This window comes from Hemiscyllium ocellatum, chromosome 13 (genome assembly GCF_020745735.1).
Source record: "Hemiscyllium ocellatum isolate sHemOce1 chromosome 13, sHemOce1.pat.X.cur, whole genome shotgun sequence".
Classification (NCBI taxonomy): domain Eukaryota; kingdom Metazoa; phylum Chordata; class Chondrichthyes; order Orectolobiformes; family Hemiscylliidae; genus Hemiscyllium; species Hemiscyllium ocellatum.
The window spans coordinates 22,409,012-22,431,876 of record NC_083413.1 but is presented as its reverse complement, the minus strand read 5'-3'; the positions used below and the strand labels follow the sequence as shown (position 1 = coordinate 22,431,876).

The following is a 22,865-nucleotide window of genomic DNA, read 5'->3' as shown; positions in this document are numbered from 1 at the left end:
AGGGAATTGGGGAAAATACTTTAACATTTGGAGTCAAACCTAGAACAAGGAAAGATTTTTGAAACGCCCTATCTTCACCATGGACATCCAGTCCCTGTACACCTCCATCCCCCATCACGAAGAACTCAAAGCCCTCTGCTTCTTCCTTTCCCGCCGTACCAACCAGTACCCTTCCACTGACACCCTCCTTCGACTGACTGAACTGGTCCTCACTCTGAACAACTTCTCTATCCAATCCTCCCACTTCCTCCAAACCAAAGGACTAGCCATGGGCACCCGTATGGGCCTCAGGTATGCCTGCCTCTTCATAGGATATGTGGAACAGTCCATCTTCCGCAGCTACACTGGCACCACCCCCCACCTTTTCCTCCGCTACATCGATGACTGTATCGGCACTGCCTCGTGCTCCCATGAGGAGATTGAACAGTTCATCCACTTTACTAACACCTTCCACCCTGACCTCAAATTTACCTGGACCATCTCGGGCTCCTCCCTCCCCTTCCTAGACCTTTCCATTTCTATCTTGGGTGACCGAATCAACACGGACATTTACTATAAACCGACCGACTCCCACAGCTACCAAACTACACCTCCTCCCACCCAGCCCCCTATAAAAACGCCATCCAATATTCCCAATTTCTTCGTCTCCGCCGCATCTGCTCCTAGGAGGACCAGTTCCAATATCATACAACCCAGATGGCCAACTTCTTCAAAGACTGCAATTTCCCCCCAGATGTGGTCGACGATGCTCTCCACTGCATCTCCTCCACTTTCCGCTCCTCTGCCCTTGAGCCCCGCCCCTCCAATCGCCACCAGGACAGAACCCCACTGGTCCTCACCTACCATCCCATCAACCTCCATATACATCGTATCATCCGTCGTCATTTCCAACACCTCCAAACGGACCCCACCACCAGGGATATATTTCCCTCCCCTCCCCTATCAGCGTTCCGAAAAGACCACTCCCTCCGTGACTCCCTCGTCAGGTCCACACCCCCCACCAACCCAACCTCCACTCCCGGCACCTTCCCCTGCAACCGCAAGAAATGCAAAACTTGCGCCCACACTTCCCCCCCTTACTTCCCTCCAAAGCCCCAAGGGATCCCTCCATATCCACCACAAATTCACCTGCACCTCCACACACATCATTTATGGCATCCGCTGCACCTGATGTGGCCTCCTCTATATTGGGAAGATAGGCCGCCTACTTGCGGAACGTTTCAGAGAACACCTCTGGGACATTCGGACCAACCAACCCAACCACTTTTGGCTCAACACTTCAACTCCCCCTCCCACTCCACCAAGGACATGCAGGTCCTTGGACTCCTCCATCGCCAGACCATAGCAACACGACGGTTGGAGGAAGAGCGCCTCATCTTCCACCTTGGAACTCTCCAACCACAAGGATGAACTCAGACTTCTCCAGTTTCCTTATTTTCCCTCTCCCCATCTTGTCTCAGTCCCAACCCTCGAACTCAGCACCACCTTCCTAACCTGCAATCTTCTTCCTGACCTCTCCGCCCCCACCCCCACTCCGGCCTATCACCCTCACCTTAACCTCCTTCCACCTATCGCATTTCCAACGCCCCTCCCCCAAGTCTCTCCTCCCTACCGTTGATCTTAGCCTGCTTGGCACACTTTCCTCATTCCTGAAGAAGGACTCATGCCCGAAATGTCGATTCTCCTGCTCCTTGGATGCTGCCTGACCTGCTGCGCTTTTCCAGCAACACATTTTCAGCTCTGATCTCCAGCATCTGCAGTCCTCACTTTCTCCTAAAAGATTTTTGAAAGTCAATTATCACAGTCCAACGACAACCCCAGAGTATTCCTAATGACTGTTTCATAGGCATAACCATTTTCAGCTGTTCCATCAATGATCTTCCCTTCAGCATAAAGTCAGAATGGGTTGCTCAGTTCCATTCATACCGCCAACTTCCTAATCAAGATCCCTGATTAACCTTCAGGTTTGGAAGGTTTTGAAATATAATTCTCTGCAATTATCACCCCCTCTTGCATCCTTCCTCCCCCTGAATTTTTATAAATCATTTACTGCCAGACTGTCTGCTGCAATCCCTCACCACTCTCAACCCCTTTATGGATTTAATAGCATCTAGTCCAAATATAACTTTGTCACCTGACTGAGATCAACTATTGAAACATACTTTGAGATTGAAGTACAGATATTCCTTACCTATATGAGTCCATACTATTGTTTTGTTTTCTGCTAATAGTATTACTGCACAAGTCAGATTTGAGAATGAAACCTGACTTGATAGACCTTAAGCCTTATTTTTGATATTTGGGTACCATGGTGGTCAGTATTTGAACATATGGACAAGAGGTTTCCAATGTGCCTTTGTTTAACAACAAAAAAGCATCAGAGAAAGCAAAGTTTTGCACATCAGTCAATTTGGAAAGATCATAATATAAGATAATGGGGTTAAATAGTTGCATGGTGGTAATGTCACTGGTTTAGTAATTCAGAAGCCAAAGCTAATGGGGTCCAATCACTCACCATGGCAGATGGTGAGATTTGATTTTAAACATATCTAGAATTAAAAGCTATCCTAATGGCAACTATGTAACCATTGTCAATTGTTGTGACAACCTCACTGGTTCAATACTGCCCTTTAGGGAAGGAAATCTGCAGTCTATCTACTTGGTCTGGCTTACACGTTACACCAGAACTACAGCAATGTGGTAGATTCTTAACTGTCTGTAAAATTGCTGAGCAAGTAACTTGCTTGTTTCAGAACATTTAAAAGTGTAAAGAAAGGAATGAAACTGGATGACCTAGGCACTGGAAGCAACAACAACAAACTCAACTCTGCTGATCTTGCAAAGTATTCCTTAGCAATACCTGGATAACTTCTGACAAAATTGGGAGAGGTGTCCCATAGACTAATCAAGCAAAAGCCTGACATAGTCGTGCTCATAGAATCAGACATTATAGTCAACACAATCATCATCCCTGGGTATATTCTGCTCCACCCACAGATCTAATCACTCAAGGTGGCAGCATGCTGATGTACAGGTAAGGTGTAGCTGTCCTGGGAGCCTCACTAACTTTGGACCCCATGAAATCTCATGGCATTAGGTCAAAGAGAAGCTTTGTTGGATACTTGGCCCCCTTAGCTGATAAACCAGTACGCTTCTATGTTGAACACCACTAGGCTGGCACATTGAATGTGGCAAGGCTGCAGAACTGATTCTGTCTGGGGTCTTCAATGTTATTTACACAGAGTGACTCAGCAGCACAATAACTGACCAAGTTGACTGAGTTCTACAGACATAGTGGCAGGTGGTGATAACCACCAAGAAGGAGAAACATTATTAAAATATAATTAAAATAGGGGAGTTGATGGCCTAGTGGTATTATCACTGGACAAATAATCCAGAGTCCCAGGAAATATTCTGGGACCTGGGTTCAAATCCTGCCATGGCAGATAGTGGAGTTTGAATTCAGTAAAAAAATCTAGAATTAACTGATGATTACCATGAAACTATTGTCAGAAAAACACATCTGGTTCACTAATGACTCCAGACTTACAGCAATGTGGTTGACCCTTAACTGCCCTCTGGGCAATTCAGGATGTTCAATGAATGTTGTTTAGCCAGCAACACCCTTATCCCTTGAATGAAGTTTTAAAAACTCATTCTCAACAATTGATCGCACAGGTGCACCCATCCACTACAGTATCAGTAGATGTGACCACTACACAATCTTTGTCAAGATGAAATCTCATATTTACATTGAAGATACTCTCATCATGTCCACTTATTTATGTTGTGTTTTATATACTTCATTAACTTGACTATCAACTTATGTACTATGTTTAAACTTAAGAATGAAAAAAGAGTTTCACCATTTACTAATGACGCATCAAACAGCTTGTCCTTTTGCCTTTGTAGAGCATGAACTAATTGCAATCAGCTCCAATGAATACAGTCCAATCCTTTTGACTGCCTTCATTGAGATCCTTCTCTCACCTAAACTACTTTGTGATGCTGACACCTGTTTCATGGTGCTTCTCTTGCCTGCTCCTTTAGTTGATGCACACTCTCTTGTCTCACAATCCTCCTCTCATCTGCTCCTTTAACCAGTGCTGACTGTTTGTCTAATGGCCCTCCCCTTGTCTGCTCCTTTAACCAGTGCTGGCTGACTGTCTCATGGTCCTCCCCTCATCTGCTCCTTTAACCGGTGCTGACTGTCTGTCTAATGGTCCTCCCCTTGTCTGCTCCTGTAATCGGTGCTGACTGTCTGTCTAATGGTCCTCCCCTTGTCTGCTCCTGTAATCGGTGCTGACTGTCTAATGGCCTTCCCATTGTCTGCTCCTTTAACCGGTGCTGACAGTCTCAGGTCCTTCTCTCACCCACTGCTGTCTAATGAAATCATTAATTAGTGCAAAATCACAACAACTTATGAGATGTTTTATCATACTGATTTTGAGATTTTAGGCCATGTATCACATTCTACTGTCATGAAGTTTATAGCAGACAAACTAATTTGGTTTTACCCCACCTATTTGAATGCTACTTAAGCTGACTACAGATTTAAATGAACTTAATTATATATCTTTGTTTTATTTAGCCCTATCCTGCCCCAGCGGTAGTCACTATGAGAGATGTGGCACTAGTTGTCCTGCTACTTGTACAGATCTGTCTGCACCAGACAACTGTCTTCTACCAACTGTTGAAGGATGTTTCTGTGACCCTGGTTATGTTTTGAGTGTGGACCAATGTGTTCCAAACAGTCAGTGTGGTTGCATGGATGATAATGACAAATACTATCAGGCAAGTGTCATCTACTACCACGTGAACAACTTGAATGAATATATTGTGTGGAAAATTAATGGTAAATCAATCTGCAGCTGAAAGGAATGGGTAACTGATGCTGGAATTCTGCACTTTTCCTTCTGTTTAAATTCCAGAGTTGACAATGGCAATGGGAGAATCTTCAACACAGTGTTTCACACATCATGGGGTCATGCTGGGAAGAATTCCTGGGTTTTTGAACATTTCAAGTGTGGTGCTGGAAAAGCACAGCAGGTCAGGCAGCATCCCAGGAGCAGGAGAATCGATGTTTCGGGCATAAGCCCGTCATCAGGAATGAGGGCTAATGAAAGGCTTATGGCTGAAACATCGATTTTCCTGTTCCTCGAACGCTGTCTGACCTACTGTGCTTTTCTAGCACCGCACTCTTGACTCTGACCTCCAGCATCTGCAGTCCTCACTTTCTCCTGTTGAATATTCGGCGCATTATACCTCAGTAATGTTCAGTGAAGCTAAAGCTGGCCAGCTGAGACCTAGAAAGAGGCCTGTGTATTTTTTTAAAGGCTCCCTGAGAAATTGATTAATAAGTTTTTTAAAAACTTGATGCGTGGCTCTCTTTTCGAGTTGATGAACTTCTTACTTTCTTTTTATTCAAATCTACGACAAACCTCAGCTACGGCGAATGTATGAGTTCTGTTTCACTTCCTGTTAGGTTTCATAAATTGGGGTATGTGCTGCTATTAAGAACATAAGAACTAGGAGCAGGAGTAGGCCATCTGGCCCTTCAAGCCTGCTCTGCCATTCAATGAGATCTTGGCTGATCTTTTAATGGATTCAGATCCACTGACCCGTGCTCCCACTGTAGCCCTTAATTTCGTTATTGTTCAAAAGAAATCTACCTTAGCTTTAAAAATGTTCACTGAAATAGTGTCAACTACTTCACTGGGCAGGGAATTCCATAGCTTTACAACCCCCTGGATGAAGTTCCTTCTCAATTCAATCCTGTCTACTTCTATCTTATCTATTCCCTTCATAATTTTATGTTTCTATAAGATCCCCCCTCATTCTTCTAAATTCAAATGAATATAATCACAGTCTACTCAGTCTCTCCTCATTAGCTAACCCCCTCAACTCCGGAATCAAACTAGCGAACCTCCTCTGCACCCACTCCAGTGCCAGTATGTCCTTTCTCAATTAAGGAAAACAAAACTGCACACAGTACTCCAGGTGTGGCCTCACCAGCACCCTATACAGCTGCAACATAACCTACCCGCTTTTAAACTCAAAATCTTTAGCAATTAAGGACACAGGAGAGTAATACAATTGAACTATTCTTGGGAGTATTTAGGATGAGGCTTCAGCTTAAGGTTACTGTGGCCAGGATTTCTGCTTTGCCATGCTTGAGGACAGGAACCCCAGAGTGGCCTTGGGAAGATGGGTGTATCACTGATAAGTTCTACATTAGAAATATAAGATTGAATTACACATGGAAAGAAAGAAGGCAAAGATTATGTCTCTTGAAAAGGATCAGGGTGGCTTCCACATTTGAGTTGGAAGGAATGCGCTGAACAGAGACATTTGCACACATTGGTGGATTAGTACCAGAGAATAGGTGTGGTGAAAGAAACATCAAAAGATTCACTTGGACTTGGCTGTGCTCCTTTTACATGATAAAGCAGTTTATTTAAGGCTAAATATGTTCTAAGCATATGTTTGTCCTGAGTGTTAAACAGATCTGAGGGTTGGTAAATGAGGAAAACTGATAACAGGAGGCATCAATGAAGGGTGGATTCAAAAAGCTGTCATCACCTCAAAAAGTGCTGTTAGCTCCTGGATTGTGGAATCTGAAATAGTCCAGTAATTCTAGAGACTTAGGAAAACTGGAATGGAGTGCCTAAGGCACTTAATGAAAGAACTCCAAAAATTCAATGTAACAATGTATCCATGGCACAAGATCCTGAGGGACAGGATATACATGTATTTAGAAAGGCAATGATTGATTTGGGATAGTCAGCATGGCTTTGTGCGTGGGAAATCATGTCTCATGAACTTGATTGAATTTTTTGAACAAGTAACAAAGAGGATTGATGAGGGCAGAGCAGTAGACATGATCTATATGGACTTCAGTAAGGCTTTCGACAAGGTTCTCATAGAAAACTGGTAAACAAGGTTAGATCTCATGGAAAACAGGGAGTACCAGCCATTTGGATACAGAACTGGCGGAAGGTAGAATACATAGGGTGGTAGTGGAGGTTTGCTTTTCAGACTGGAAGCTTTTCAGACCAATGGTGTGCCACAAAGATTGGTGTTGGGTCCACTGCTTTTTGTCATTTATTAGATTAGATTAGATTACTTACAGTGTGGAAACAGGCCCTTCGGCCCAACAAGTCCACAACGACCCTCTGAAGAGCAACCCACTATGTTTACCACTTCACCTAACACTACGGGCAATTTAGCATGGTCAGTTCACCTAACCTGCACATGTTTGGACTGTGGGAGGAAACTGGAGCACCTGGAGGAAAGCCACGCAGACATGGGGAAAATGTGCAAACTCCACACAGACAGTTGCCTGAGGCAGGAATTGAACGCGGGTCTCTGGTGCTGTGAGCCAGCAGTGCTAACCACTATGTCACCATGATTTGGATATGAACGTAGGAGGTATAGTGAGTAAGTTTGCAGATGACACAAAAATTGGATGCATAGTGGACAGCGAAGAACGTTACCTCAGAGTACAATGGATCTTAATTAGATGGGCAAATGGGCTGAGGAGTGGTAGATGGAGTTTACTTTAAATAAATGGGAGGTGCGGCATTTTGGAAAAGCAAATCAGATCAGAACTTATACACTTAATGGTAAGGTCCTAGGGAGTGTTGCTGAACAAAGAGACTTTGGAGTGCAGGTTCATAGCTCCTTGAAAGTGGAGTTGCAGGTAGATAGGATAGTGAAGAAGGCATTTGGGATGCTTTCCTTTATTGGTCAGATCGTTGAGTATAGGAGTTGGGAGGTCATGTTGCGGCTGTATAGGACATTGGTTAGGCCACTTTTGGAATATTGCATGCAATTCTGGTCTTCCTATCGGGAGTTGTGAAACTTGAAAGGGTTCAGCAAAGATTTACGAGGATGTTGCCAGGGTTGGAGGGTTTGAGCAATAAGGAGAGGCTGAATAGGCTGGGCCTGCTTTCCCTGGAGTGTTGGAGGCTGAGGGGTGACCTTATATACGGTTATAAATGTGTGAGAGGTGTGGTTCAGATAAATAGACCAGGTCTTTTCCCTGGGATAGGGGAGTCCAGAGCTAGAGGGCATACATTTAGGATGAGAGGAAAAAGATTTAAATGGAAACTAAGCAGCAACATTTTCACGCAGAGAGCACTATTTGTATGGAATGAGTTGCCAGAAGTGGTGGAGGCTGGTACAATTACAACGTTTAAAAGGCATTTGGATGAGTATATGAATAGGAAGCGTTTGGAGGGATATGGGCCAAGTGCTGGCAGGTGGAACTAGATTGGGTTGGGATATCTGGTCGGCATGGACGAGTTGGACCAAAGGGTCTGTTTCCTTGCTGTACATCTCTATTACTGTATAGTAGGCTGATCATCAGCTTCAAACATTTCACAGAATGTTTCAACCAAAAAGAAGGAAGAATTATATTTCATTGGAAGCATTGATTGTCTTTCTTTCCTCAGATGCTGCTGGACCTGTTCAGTTTATCCAGCACTTCCTGTCTATTATTATAAAATAACTTATCTGTTATGCATACACAAAGGTCTTCTTAAAATATATGAAGTGGTCGTAATGATGGATGCTCAGGCTGTTCAGAACAAAAAACATTAATTATCAGGCAATCACAGATAAGATTCTTCAGTCATGCCATATCTTCTTGTACCAAGAGTAGATATCATTGCCAGTGTCTTCGGACTTGATTTATGTGTAATGCACTCAATTTTCTTCAAATGTACAGAGATGTAGAAAACAGAAATAAAATGTTGACTAGCTAGTTAAGTGAATTGAAAGCAGATCATGTAATTTCCGGGCATTCTACCCTCATTGATAAGTAATGGAGCAGTACTGAATCAGTGTCATAATAAGCCAGATTTTATGATGTAACCATTCAGCTATTTCTCATTTTAAAATCTTTTTGTTTTAACAATGTGCTTTTGATTGAATGTTTTCAGCTAAATGAAAGTTGGTTCACACTTGAGAATTGTACTGAACGCTGTACATGCTTGGGCAAAAATACCATCAACTGTACAGCTTGGAAGTGTGGAGTGTTGGAAAAATGTGAGAGACAGGATGGAGAGCTGGGCTGTCACATGACAGGTTAGTAACCTACCTTACGATATGGTAGCACAATAATCTGCCATTAGAGAGTGGTTTCTTTAGCTCAAAAGTATAGAAAGATGAAAGGTTAGGTTTTAAAAGCTATTTAAGTAATAAAATTTGAGTTTTGAGGTAAATGTGCCTGGATTTTACTCATAACTTGTGTCCTACTCCCATTCATTTTCTCATGGGATGTAGGCATTGCTGGTAAGGTCAGCATTTGTTGCCCATCCTTGATCCCTTAAACTGAATGGCCTTAGTGATAGAATGAGCATATCATCAAAAGCTAATGTCAGATTAAATATGAAAGCAAGTTGACAAAGAGTCTTTTTTTTGAACAGTTGTCAGAGAGGGATGGAATTATAACTACGGAATGGAGTTTGGAATGGTGACTGAAAGCAACAACTTCAGTCTTCCCATTACTAAGTAGAGGAAATTTCTACTCTAATGGATATTCGATAAGCAGTCTAGAAGTTGAGTGAAGAGAGATGTGGTCATGAGGTGGAAGGGGGTATTGTCAGCCTTTATGTGAAAAGCAACACCGTGAGTTCAGATGGTATTGCCATGGGGCAGATGTAGATAATAAATGCAGAGGGCTAAGGATCAATCCTTAGAGGACACCAGAGGTATTGTGAAGAATCATCACCAGTTATGCCCTTAATTTGATTACTTTGTGTAGTTTCACACATCACAACAGTGACTACACTTCAGTGCTATTTAATTGGCTGTAAAGCATCTTGGAATATCCATTTGACCATTCAAAGTTGATTGTCTGAATATTTAACAGAGCAGGAGCAAGCTTGGCTGCAATGACCCTAAATTATTGAACTTCTTTTCAACAGTCACTGTTAAAGATTCAAAACCATTTCAGAAATGGCTACTTGGAAGTATTTATACCCATGGCATAGAATGAATCAGTAAATTCAGGAGAACAGTCAGAAATTAAGCAATTCTGAAGCAACTTAATGTACTTATTTGAAAGCATTTCTTTAACCAGCTTGTCCAGACTATCACTAAACCACTATTGTTTATCTAGGAAGTGCATCCTGCTATGTTAATGGTGATGCTCACTATTATACCTTTGATAAAATCGTGTACACATTCTCGGGCACTTGTGCATACACCCTGGTAAGGGTCTCTGATAACAGCAATGTGGTTCCTGTCAACGTTACTGCATTGAATGAAGTGCATGGCCAGAACCTCTCAACATATTTGAGAGAAATCTACATAGATGTGTATGGTGTTCATCTCACACTGCAGAAGAACAGGAGGATCTTGGTAAGATCATGACAGTGCTGAAAAATGTGCAGTGTTACAGTTCAGAAGATTTCATTTGTAACAACCTTCAGTTTTTCTTTCTGTTACTTTGTTGTATGCTCAGTAGGTGAAAGATTCTAATATGAATGAATGAAGCACTATCTATAGCTCTAGCCTTAGTACTGGGGGCTTGGAATGTCCTGCATTTTATAGTGGTAAAGATAATGAAACTGTCCTTACAATAATAATTGATAAAAACCTCCATTTTAACACGATTAGACTTCTGAAAACCCTGGAAAATGTTGCACCCTATTCTCTAGAAAACTAACTTCAGCCTTATTGCTAAACTTCTACATTGCCTATGAAAAGCAAACTTTAGAACAATGGAATGGCAAATTTCTTCACATTTATTAAAAATTCAATCCTGTTAGAATATTTAGAATATGTTGCATTTACTATCTATTTTGATACCTGAGCATTTAACATTTTGGCCACGTATAACTTCCTGGTTTGCTGTGTATGAAAACTACAATGCTGATGGTTACCTATCTGCTCATCAACATCAATTCTGCTGCATGCCAGGGCATCATCTTGATTAGGCACCAGATTTCAGCTGCTAATAGGAAAGGGAAAATACCCATCATGGAGAATGCTAAATTTTTCTGGGCAACTGTCTTCAGGGTCAGCTGCGAACACTATTGTTTCACTGCTAATTGCAAATCTACACTACTGTATAGAACAATTAGATGGTGAGTCATGCTCACTTGTCTCTTCCACCTTAGTATGTCTTAGACTGAGATGGGCAACCCCTATTGCAGCAAAGTGGTTTCTATTTTTCATACAAACTATTTTGTGTCTGTAATTCAGGACTGAATTTATATATAAATTAGTTCAGTATCATTTTTGGTGAATTTCATGGTTTAGATCTGTGAGCCCTAGCAGGATTTCTCATGCCACTTACCCAAACTCACTTCATTGCCTTTGCATCATACCTCAATGGTGCCCAGCTTGGTGTATTCTCTATTTTGCTACTCGTCACGGCCAAGTCCTTCCATGATTCCTGCTATCAGCACCATTTTATAAGCTCAGCTGTCCACCGAGTCAACTGTCTGGCTGTCTGGAGCTGCCCTGCCCAATTGCCTCAGACATCGCGTAGAGGGAAGTTGGCACCATGACATCTAACAATGTTCAGAATATTTTCAGATTTTGTGGAAATGGCTATAGCTCACTACTTTGCACATCAAAACAGTCATACACTAATCTACAGGATACATTTTCATCTTTGTAACATATATGACAAAATTGTAAATTAATTCGAACAGATTTACAACTTGCAATTGAGTGCAAAACTGTAAAATTGTAAATGAATAGTCTGTAATAGAAACCTTATGAATTTCATTTCCACTTAAATCAATGAAAATGAACATTGAGCACTTCCTAAACTGGGTGGGTAATCCATTGCACCCTGTTGAATGACAGAAGGAAGATGGAAATCCATTCCTTATAAACTGACTGAGAATTTACATCTGAGAAAACATTCTCTCTCCCACCACACCACCATGCTCTAAGTTGGTCATATTTTTCCCTCTCTATTCAGAGGTTACTGTTTATTTTTTAGTTCTGAAAAGTTGTTTTGAATCATCATCATTTTGCTCCAGTTGATGTTGGCTTTCTCATACAAAGGATCTTACTTTCCAGCTAAATGGGAAAAGCATTCGCACACCAATGCAAAGACGTTTGAGAGGCATAAATGTTCTAACAAATGGTATCAACACAATAGTTGAGACAGATTTTGGAATGTCAGTGAGATATGATGGCAACCGCAATCTTGAGATCAATTTACCAAACTCATATTATTCAAAGGTAAGCATGGTCATGGTCTACAAAAATATTATGCATATATTTGAAAGGACCTCCAATATTCCCTAAAGAACTGAGAATCTGTAATCAAACCACAGTGACTCAGGGCACAGTGTAAGCATGTGTTATAAAATTAATAGTTTTTCAGTGAGTTACGGAATAACCTAATAATGTGTGCATACTTTAATAGAATGTAATCTAAATATAATAAATATTTTTTCATATTATAAATCCTTTATGAAAATACTGTCTTCGGTAAGGTGGTGAAAGGATTTTTTTCATGAAAGGTTTAAGTAAATAGTTCTGTTATCTTGATGTGATTTCATTCTATTGTGTAAGTTTGAGTTTAAATTAGCAGCAAATGCAAAATATGGTTGTTAAGAATACCTGGTCGTAACAGGTCATCATTGAAGAAATTTATAAAATTTCAGCATATCTACAAAAGGAAGAAAAGAAATGCTGAGTGCATTTTTCCATACCTTTAAGGCAGATATAGCCTGAGAGTGATGTAGAGAGGAATACAGAGCAAAGAAAATATGAGCCATGGTTGTGGAATGAGCAGCACAGGACAGGATACTGGAGTCAAACATAACAACTCCTCACAGATTGAATTTCCCCAAGCTCCTTTTTAGTATAAACTCCAGAGTTACTAGGGTTGACCCTTTTGCTGTCAAGGATTAGTTGCTCTGGATCATTTTAGCAGTATTAGTCTGAGCGAAAGAAGAAAAGAAAACAAATATAGAGTTCTCATACCAAACCATTAATAACTCTTGTATTGAAAGTGTATACTTTTGGGAGACAGGATAAGTTTGATGAACAATTGACTTGAAAGGTTTGATGGTTTTTATTGTACATTTGTAAATATAGGGCACACAGATAAATAAGATTATGGAGTACAGCTAACTCACCATGAGCAGGCTTCAGCAGTGAAGTACTTCGGGCTATGATGTTGTAGCCATGACAGAGGTGTGGATTTCACAGGGACAGGAATGGTTGCTAGATGTTCCAGGGTTAGAACATTTAAAAAGAACAGGAAAGGTGGAAAAAGAGGAGGGGGTGTAGCATTGCTATTCCAAGAGTGCGTCACAGCTACAGAAACAAATGTTGTTGAGGAAGGTTTGTCTACTGAGTCAGTATGGATGGAGTTAGGAACAGCAAGGGAGCAGCTGTTTTCTACAGACCCCATAATAGCAGTAGGGAGATTGAAGAACTCATAGGCTGGCAGATTTTGGAAAAATGTAGATGTAGCAGTGTTGTTACTAAGGGTGACTTCAACCTTCCCAATATTAACTGGAACCTCCTTAGTGTAGATGATATGGATGGAGCCGTTTTTGTCAGGTGTGTTCAGGAGGGTTTCCTTACTCAGTATGTAGATAGGCCAATGAGGGGAGAGGCCATATAGGATTTGGAGCTTGGCACTGAGCCAGGACATTTGTCAGATCTCGTGGTGGACGAACACTTTGGTGACAGTGACCACAACTGCCTCACATTTACCATAGCCTTGGAAAGGGAGAGAAGCAGTTACCAAGGGAAGATATTTAATTGGGGAAAAGCAAATTACGATGCTATTAGACAGGAGTTGGGAAGTACAGATTGGGAGCAGTTGTTCCACAGAAAGGACACAACAGACATGTGGAGACTGTTTAAGGAGCAGTTGTTGTGAGTGATGTACAAATTTATTCCTCTGAGATAGGCAAGAAGGGTAAGATTAAGGAACCCTGGATGACGAGAACAGAGGAGCATCTCGTCAAAAGGAAGAAGGCAACTTACTTAAGATGGAGGAAGCAAGGATCTAACACAGCTTTAGAGGATTTCAGGCTTACTAGAAAGGAGCTTAGAAATGGATGGAGGAGAGCCAGGAGAGGGCATGAAAAAGGCTTGGCAGGAAGGATTAGGGAGAACCCAAAGGCATTTTACTCATACGTGAGGAATAAGAGAATGATCAGGGAGAAGGTAAGGCTGATCAGGAATAGCATAGGGGACTTGTGCGTGGAGTCTGAGAAGGTAGGGGAAGTCCTAAATGAGTTTTTTGCTTCAGTTTTCACAAAGGAAAGGGACTTTGTTGTGAATGAGAACTTTGAGGAGCTGGGAAACAGGCCTGAACAGATCAAGATTGATGAAGTTGATGTGCTGGAAATTTTGGCAAACATTAAGATTGATAAGTCCCTAGGGCCAGACCAGATTTATCCTAAGCTGCTCCGGGAAGCGAGAAAGGAGTTTGCTAAGCCACCGGCAAAATCTTTCCTTCCTCAATTTCCATGGGAGTTGTACCGGTGGATTGGAGGGAGGCGAATGTTGTTCCTCTTTTCAAGAAGGGGAATAGGGAAATCCCTGGCAATTACAGATCAGTCAGTCTTACGTCTGTGATCAGCAATGTTTTGGAAATAATTCTGAGGGATAGGATTTATGACTATTTGGAAAAGCATAGTGTGAGTAAATGCAGTCAGCATGGCTTTGTGAGGGTCATGCCTCACAAATCTTATTGAGTTCTTTGAGGAGGGGACGAGACAGTTCGATGAAGCTCAAGCAGTGGATATGATGTATATGGACTTCAGCAAGGCATTTGATAAGGTTGCCTATTCATAAAGTCAGGAGGTTTGGGATACAGGGAGATTTGGCTATCTGGATTCAGAGTTCAAGCTCCACTTCTCAGTTTTTGGAATGCTTTTCCATTTATCACATAAATGCTGATAAGAAAGAGCCACGAGGAATCAGGAATTTCTCCTCCTGTCCTCTCACTCCAAATGTTGGGCTTATGGCTATTGTAATGCGTCTGGTAGTGGCAAACTACAGACTTCCTGAGGAAATAATGTAGGATTACATGTTGGTCTACTGATCTCTGCAGCCATTTTCCCAGCGTCTGGGAGCTGACATTTCGCAGCATTTGAAATTGGAAGGTTTGTCTTAGCTTTCCTAATGTCAGCTTTTTTTAAATGAAGAAGAATTTTTGAAGATACTCTTTTTTTAGGCTTTATGTGTTATAGTATACAGTACACTGATCTCATGTCATCATTTCTGTATTATCACATTTGTTAATCCGTCTCTCTGTTATCATAGGTGCGTGGTTTGTGTGGTAATTACAACGGCCAAAAGGGTGATGAGTTGCTAATGCCTGATGGTCTAATTGCACCCAGTGTAACTCACTTTGGAAACAGTTGGAAGTCAGAGGAATATAGCAATGCAGGGTAGGATTTAAACCTTTATGTATCACAGAGACTCAAAAATATTTTTTTTCTCATTTATTATATATATTAAATTGAACAAAACTGAAACTAGTCAAAAAGCATCAACGCAATCAGAAACAGATGTAAGTATAAATCAATCCTTCAGTATAAAATGGCCATTTCAAAACTTGGGATTGAAATTTTGTAACACATATTGCTAAAAATGATAATAGACACACTCCTTAGCAAATGATTAATGTGCTTATATCACATTTGTATCTGTCCTTCAATGGAAAAAGGAACACATTAATTGATAAAGACATGTTAATCATGTTTAAGTATTTGCAGAAAGTTGTAATAGCATTTTGAGGACATGTTGTTCAAAGCTGGAATATTTGAAATGTAATAAAAGCTGTGTTTTCTATTTTTATTAGCTGTCAACCAGGCTACAACAAAAAACAAATGGCATCACTTTGCACGCCAAAAGAGAAACTAATTATTGAGTCCCAGTGCCAGGAGCTGCTGCATGATAAATTCATACCTTGTCATCACTTTGTTAATCCATATATTTTCATCGAGAACTGTATTCAAGACATGTGCAAATATAATGCCATGATTTCAACACTCTGTGATAATTTCCAAAATTATGTTGCTGCTTGTAAGGAAGAGAAAGTAGAAATCATGTGGAGAAACAGTACTTTCTGTCGTAAGTAACTATATTGTTAACAAGGGATAAAGGTGAAGTCAATGAAAGTTAAAAAACACACATACCTATTTATACTGCTATTCAAACATATGGAACAGTATAACATTGTCACAATGTGATACAACAAACCACTTGATGGAGATACATAGATTCTGTTAAAACAACAAGAAATATGAGATAAACAATTATTTTGACTTGTACTAACCATAGATTTAGCACATCACTTGGGATCGATACACTAACCCCCAGAGAAGAATCAAAATATGGGTGGTTACATCCTCCAGCAACACAAAAATAACAATCAGTACAAGAAAATGAAGAAACTCCCTCCATTGGGAGTTCCTGTAACCTGATTCTCAAAAGCCCAGCATAAGGTTGGCCCAGGTTGGCAAGGGGTGATTGTAAACCCAACCTGTGGCTTTAGGATAAATAAAGGCCTGGGTCATACAGGTAAGACAGTAACATAAAACAAAGGACTGCAGATGCTGAAGATCTGAAACAAAAGCAGAAATTACTGAATAAACTCAGCAGGTCTGGCAGCATCTGTAGGAAGAAAGCAGAGTTAATGTTTCAAATCCGGTGACTCTTCATCAGCATCAGTGAATTTCTCCAGCAATTTCTGTTCTTGTAACATATTTTTAAATTTTTGTTTAAAGCTTCTGGGCAGCATCAGGAAATTTCCAAGGCACCAACTGTACTGCACAAGACTAGAAACAGCCCTTGTAATGTAGTAATATTCTGGAGGAATTCAGTTCAGTCTTTCCCTGACTCTACATATGCTACGTGACCAACAGCATAGATCACCTATTGGTATTAACCTAACATGAGTGCAAGGATCACTGGCTTGTAAATATTTTATTATAATTATTTTTGGTAATGGCCAGAGCTCCAATTTTGCCTGTATTTTCCTCCCAGAACTGTCAACTCCAAGTTTGCATAAGATCCACTTTCAAAAAGAGGAACATTTTTTAAACTGATGTTCTCAGCTGTTTGATCAAGGTAACTGATCACACATTTCCTGAATACTCCCGAAATAAACTATTAGGCATTGTTATATATCAGTGAAAAACTCTTAAGGGAGCTATTTTTTGCATACTAGATATATTTGCTCAAACTGCTGCTTACAGCATTTAACAGTTCAAGATAACAATGTGCTGTGATCAGCATGTATTTTGAAATAAACCCAAGGCGGGTTTATTATTTCTCACTCTTAACAATAACCTAATGGTTAGCAGTGCCTCACATTATCCCGTGCACTCTGTGGTGATTCACAAGACTGTTGCAGGAATGGCTTAATTTCTCTTATGATCTCATTTCATGTAATAAGCAAAATTAAATAAATTAGTTCACTTCCATAAAACCGCAAATGTGTAAATCAAATGATACCTGTATGCAGTCCTTCACTAAATAATGAGCAAGGTGCTGTCTATAATAATAGAATTTAAAGTTGTGCAATCTCCTAATTTATTATAGTTACAGTAAGTATTAAATAATATTGGAAAAAGGTCTGGGAATGTGTGTGATAAAGCATGTGTTATCCGATTATTTTGTAATAAATATAAGATGTAAAAAGCACTGAGATTTGAGATCTCCAGTGGCTGTGTAGCCTTTTCCATTGAATAGCTGAGTGAAACAGCTTGTGAAACTCATAGAATGAAATTTGAACCAATGTTGACTCATTTGCCTTCTGTCAGACTGGTATTAAGAACACTAAGGTTTCATCAAATTCCAATGTTTGGGAAATTAAAATCATTAAAGGTTCATGTTGCTCATCACTGCTGCTCGGAGTGCATGAATATACATGTTGAATGGGATTGGATTTATTTGTGCTAAAAAAAACCTTCTGTGGAAAGAAGGTCAATTACATTTATATTCAAGGTTCGACATGTACCCTGATTACTTAAAGATCCTGAAACCATCGAGCCAGATCCTAGAAAGCAGTCAATGAGTTATTGTTTTTCAAAGAAGTCCAGGAGGAAAGAACTGGTGAGGAGATTTGAGCAAGAACCTATTATACAAAGAATTGCCCATCTACCAATCTAAACATACTATACAAGAACAAGTCATTTCTTCCAATGAGGACTCTTGTTTATTCATTCAAAGGACTTGAGCATCACTGGTTGACAAGCATTTATTTGCCATCTCTAATCTGTTGATTGTAATAAGAATACACTGGGTTTGAAAATAATGATATTGAACTCTACTGTTACAGATATTTTTAATCAACCCATTCAGACATGTTATGACATACCTCAGAGAGGTGAAATTTGAACTTGGATTTTCTGATTCAGAAGTTGGGCCACCACTACTGCAACATAAGCAAAGAGCTACGCCTATTCCCCTTATGATGATATTTGAACCTTAACAATGTTCCTGCTCAGTATTTAACTGGAGTATTTTCATGTAACATGAGGCAAACATGGTAGCCACTACACTGCAAAATCAAGGCAACTCTACTGTTGTAAGATTATTATAAATGCCTGTGCATCTGAAATTGTTTCATTTGTCTTCCTACTTGGTGCAGCTTATACTGAACAAATCCTAGTGATTATTGTAATTAATGTAAATTATTTTTACCTTTATCCTTCCACCTATCTTGAATTGATTGCATGGAAATGTTTATATTGCTTTTGCAGCTCAGTATTGTCCACCAAACAGTTACTATACAACCTGTGCTCCAGCTTGTCCTCCTACATGCAATAATATCTATGCAGGATCCAGCTGTGACAAGTCTTCTGTGTGCATGGAAGGATGTGTATGTAACAATGGTTTCGTATTCAGTGGTGACAGCTGTATTTCAATCAGTGAGTGTGGCTGCAGAGACAAAAACGATCATTACCATCATGTGAGTATATTAAAACAATTGAACCTATTTCTGGAAATATTACATATTTTGTCAAGCAGGTTACGCAAGTTCTTTGATTAAAGGTGTCTCGGCTTAATGTAGCACTCCTATATCTGAGTCAGAGGTTATGAGTTCAATCTTGTCGCAGAGACTTGAACGTATATCTAGGTTAATATTTGTTGGAGCACTGAGAATCTACAAAACTGTAAGCTTTCTAAAGTAGATATGAAGTATCACATTATACTATTTAAAAAACAACAGGCTGTTTCCTGGCCAATGTTTATCCTTAAAACATCAAGTGAAGCATCTGTTCTGAAAAAGGCATATTTGAAATGTTGGGCTGAATTTTCCCAAGAATTGGACAAGTGTCAATTTTGACAAATTTCATGGAGATTTTACCTTCATGAGCCCTTCACATCTCATTACCTATGCACCATGTCCCATGCTCATCATATCCTTTCTCCCACTGCAGACAGAAGAATTCACCACTGCTGGGTCTTCCCAGGATTCCTGGTGTCAACATCATTTTTGAAGTCCAGCCATATACCCAATTAAGCACTAGCAATCCAGAGCTGCCTGGACAGTTACTGATCAATTTTTGCATTATATTTCAAAAATATACTTTATTCATAAAAAATATATTTGCATATTTACATAGACACAAATGCAGTTCAGTTCTGTACAGTAGCATATAAAGAAAGCAAACAAACACTGGAGTTTGACTTTATTCAAATAAACCAAAGACATCTCTTACATATATAAAAATAAATCCACATGCATTTGAAGCACTAGGATGGTCCGATAAGTGAACAGACCCCCATTTAACTTAGGTTGGAAGACCTCAAACGGTGGTCTTTCCCCACTGTGCTGTGGCAGCAGGTGACCCAAGCTTTATTGTATCCTTCAGCATGTAATCCTGGACTTTGGAATGTGCCAGTCTGCAATATTCAGTCAGTGTCAACTCCTTGTTCTGAAAGGCCACCAAGTTTCGGGCAGATCAAAGAACGTCTTTCACAAAGAGTATGGCCTGATCAGTTGTCCCAGACATGTTGGAGAGAGGGAAATTGGCATTCCACTTTGTCAGCAGGGACCTGATAGTCCTAGTTAAGGCAGGGCTTCCTAGTGAGCATGTCCTGGATGTTGGTGAATGGTTTCAGAGGTAGAGAGCTGGAGGAGTAGGAAGCAGGCTGGAGTCACCAGGTTACCAACCTGACTTTCATATCAGCAATTGATGCCATCTAGTTGTGGCACAGTGGGTGGAAGACTTGGAAATTGCATATCAATGAGATGAGATTATTTTATAATGAGATGTTAGGGCATGCTAAAACATGACATAGGCCTTTAGCCAGTTACTAGCAGAATTTTGTCCTGATGTTCAAAACTTGGTTGAAAAATGGGAGTTCTTGTTGTCCGTTTTGGAATTGCCTTGAAGTTGATCTCACATGGTTTTCCTTCATTTCTCAGGAATGACCATGCCATTCACTGGCTGGGAAAATTCAGCCAATTGTCTCAGTTTCTCTCCACAGATGCTGTTAGACCTTTTGAATATTTCCTACAGTTTCCTTTATTATTGTTACTAAAGCGCTATCTTGTCATTTGTATTTCATTGCAGTTTGTACGACTTTACAGTGGCTCTAAAAGCATTTTGGAATGTTGTGACATACTTACCACCCACTTATTTTGCCATCAGCCTCTGCATCCAAAGGATTGAAGGCTGCCATTTCCATCACCTCCATGCCATGACCAGACTCACATTCCCCTCTCTTTCCTTGTCATCATTCTGCAGGGACCATTCTCTCTGGGACACTCTGGTGCACTCCTTCTTCTTTTCCAACACCTCCCCACATCTTCACAGCACCTTCCCATGCAATTGCAGATGATGTAATACCTGTCTGTTTATCTCCACCCTCCTCACTCTCCAAGGTCACAGACATACCTTCCAGGTGAACCAGCGATTTACCTGTACTTCCTTCAATCTTGCCCACTGTATTTGCTGTACATAGCGTCGTCTCTTCTATATTATGGAGACAACACACAAAGGTTGCAGCTTTGCAGAATACCTGTGTTCTGTCTGCAAAATTAACCCCCTGCTGTAATTGCCTGCCATTTCAACACACGACCGTGCTCCCACACCAACATTTCTGTCGCAGGCTTGCTGCAGTGTTCCAGCAAGATTTGGGGCAAGCTCAAAGAACAACATCTTATTTTCCACTTGGGGACCCTGCAGCCTCGAGGACTCATCATCGAATTCAATAACTTTAGAGCCTGATTCCATCCTTTCATACTTTTTACTAACCCCATACTCCATCCTGTTTTGATGTGGGTTGCTTTTAACACAGTCATCCATTCTCACCTACTCCTAGGCCTATTATTACATTACATGGGTTGCTTTTCAGTACAAATCACCCATTCTCTCCCACTCTTAGTTCTTATTACTTAATCAGCTTTTCTGCAGCCAGCAATCTTCATAAGTTTTTACTCTTATGGACACGACTGTGAATTAGCCACAGCTGCAGTATATATTTCATGTGATATTTATTAAAACGTCTTCAGCGGGCATCTGCACCTCTTGTTGCACTCTTTCCTAAATCAGTAGCCCCCATTTCTGAAAATGTGTCTGTTAGTCTCTCAGGAGGCTGGAAAGCACCCTTTTGACTCTCAAATCTAGGGAGGCTATTACTGTCCTTTAGTGAATAGTGAGTATACTCTCTGGCCACTGATGAACCAACTTTTCAATAAATCACATTGGGTCTCTCATGGGATCAGGACTCAAAAATTGTCTAATTGATGTTCTTACCCCAAAACCTTACCCTGTAGTTTGGGGCCAAAAGCATGGCCACTGATCTAATGCTTCCACTCGCATAGACATGGAGTAGAAATAATTTAAATGCTTCTTCAAACAGAGAACATCTCCAACTAATTATATTGAAAATAAGGAAGGGCTTGTGAGAAAGGTATCTGAATAATCATGGATCATTTTAATTTTAATGTAGACTGGAAAAATCAGGTTGGAGAAAGTGACCTAGATGATGAGTTTATGGAATGTTTTAGGACAGTTTTCTGGAGTAGCATATTCTAAATCCAAATCTGAATGCAGGCAAAACTAGATGTGGTACTGTCAGTGAGGCAGGATTAATGAATGACCTCATTGGTAAGGCACCCCTAGGGATTAGTGATCATATCATGATTGAATCTCATATCAGGTTTGATTGAAACAAGTGTGAGTTTAAAACTAGTGTTTTAAATGTAGAAAAAACAGTAATTATGACAGCATGATGGCAGATTGATTAAAGTTATCTGGCAAACTAGCTTCTGTGATAGATTAATGGATGTACAATGACAATTATTTCTGGAGACATGCCAGAATACTCAAAAGACCTATTTCAATGAGAGACAAAGGCTCGGGAGGAAGCTCCATTCAAAGCTAGTTACCTAAAGAGGTTAAAGACAACATCATATTTACAGAAAAGCTATATAGATCAGTAACAATGAATGATAGGTCAGACAATTGGGCATAAATAGTGAACAGCAAATAATGACAATATTTTATAGGGAGGGAGAAATTAGAACACAAAAGATCTTGCTAGAAATAGTAACACAGGTAATAACATTTCTATAGGGATTGAAAATTGAAATGAATGTGTATAACAAGAGTCCAGAGACTGTATGTTCCTGTTAGAGTGAAGGGCAAGACTGGTAGGTGTAGGGAATGCTGGATGACTATTCAGAGAAATTGGGATTTTGATCAAGAATACGAAGGAAGCCTACGTCAGACATAGGCAGCAGAAATCGAGTGATTTCCTGGAAGAAAATCCAGATAGAAAACAAAGGTAGTAGGAGTATGCTTAAGAAGAAAATCAGGAGGGCAGAATGGGAACATGAGATAGTTTTGGCAAACAGGGTTAAGAAGAATCCAAAGGGATTCTACAAATACATTAAGGAC

General features: G+C 40.3%; 1 protein-coding gene across 1 annotated transcript in view; it reads left to right on the top strand.

Annotated features, from left to right (window-relative positions):
• LOC132821703 (IgGFc-binding protein-like) overlaps window positions 1–22,865 on the top strand; it is a 111,329-nt gene that overhangs the window by 66,395 nt on the left and 22,069 nt on the right. The window contains exons 71-77 of the mRNA XM_060834409.1: window positions 4,592–4,794; window positions 8,946–9,090; window positions 10,127–10,368; window positions 12,046–12,210; window positions 15,265–15,392; window positions 15,806–16,077; window positions 18,714–18,922. Coding sequence (XP_060690392.1) covers window positions 4,592–4,794; window positions 8,946–9,090; window positions 10,127–10,368; window positions 12,046–12,210; window positions 15,265–15,392; window positions 15,806–16,077; window positions 18,714–18,922 — 1,364 coding nt within the window. The remainder of the gene's footprint in view (window positions 1–4,591; window positions 4,795–8,945; window positions 9,091–10,126; window positions 10,369–12,045; window positions 12,211–15,264; window positions 15,393–15,805; window positions 16,078–18,713; window positions 18,923–22,865) is intronic.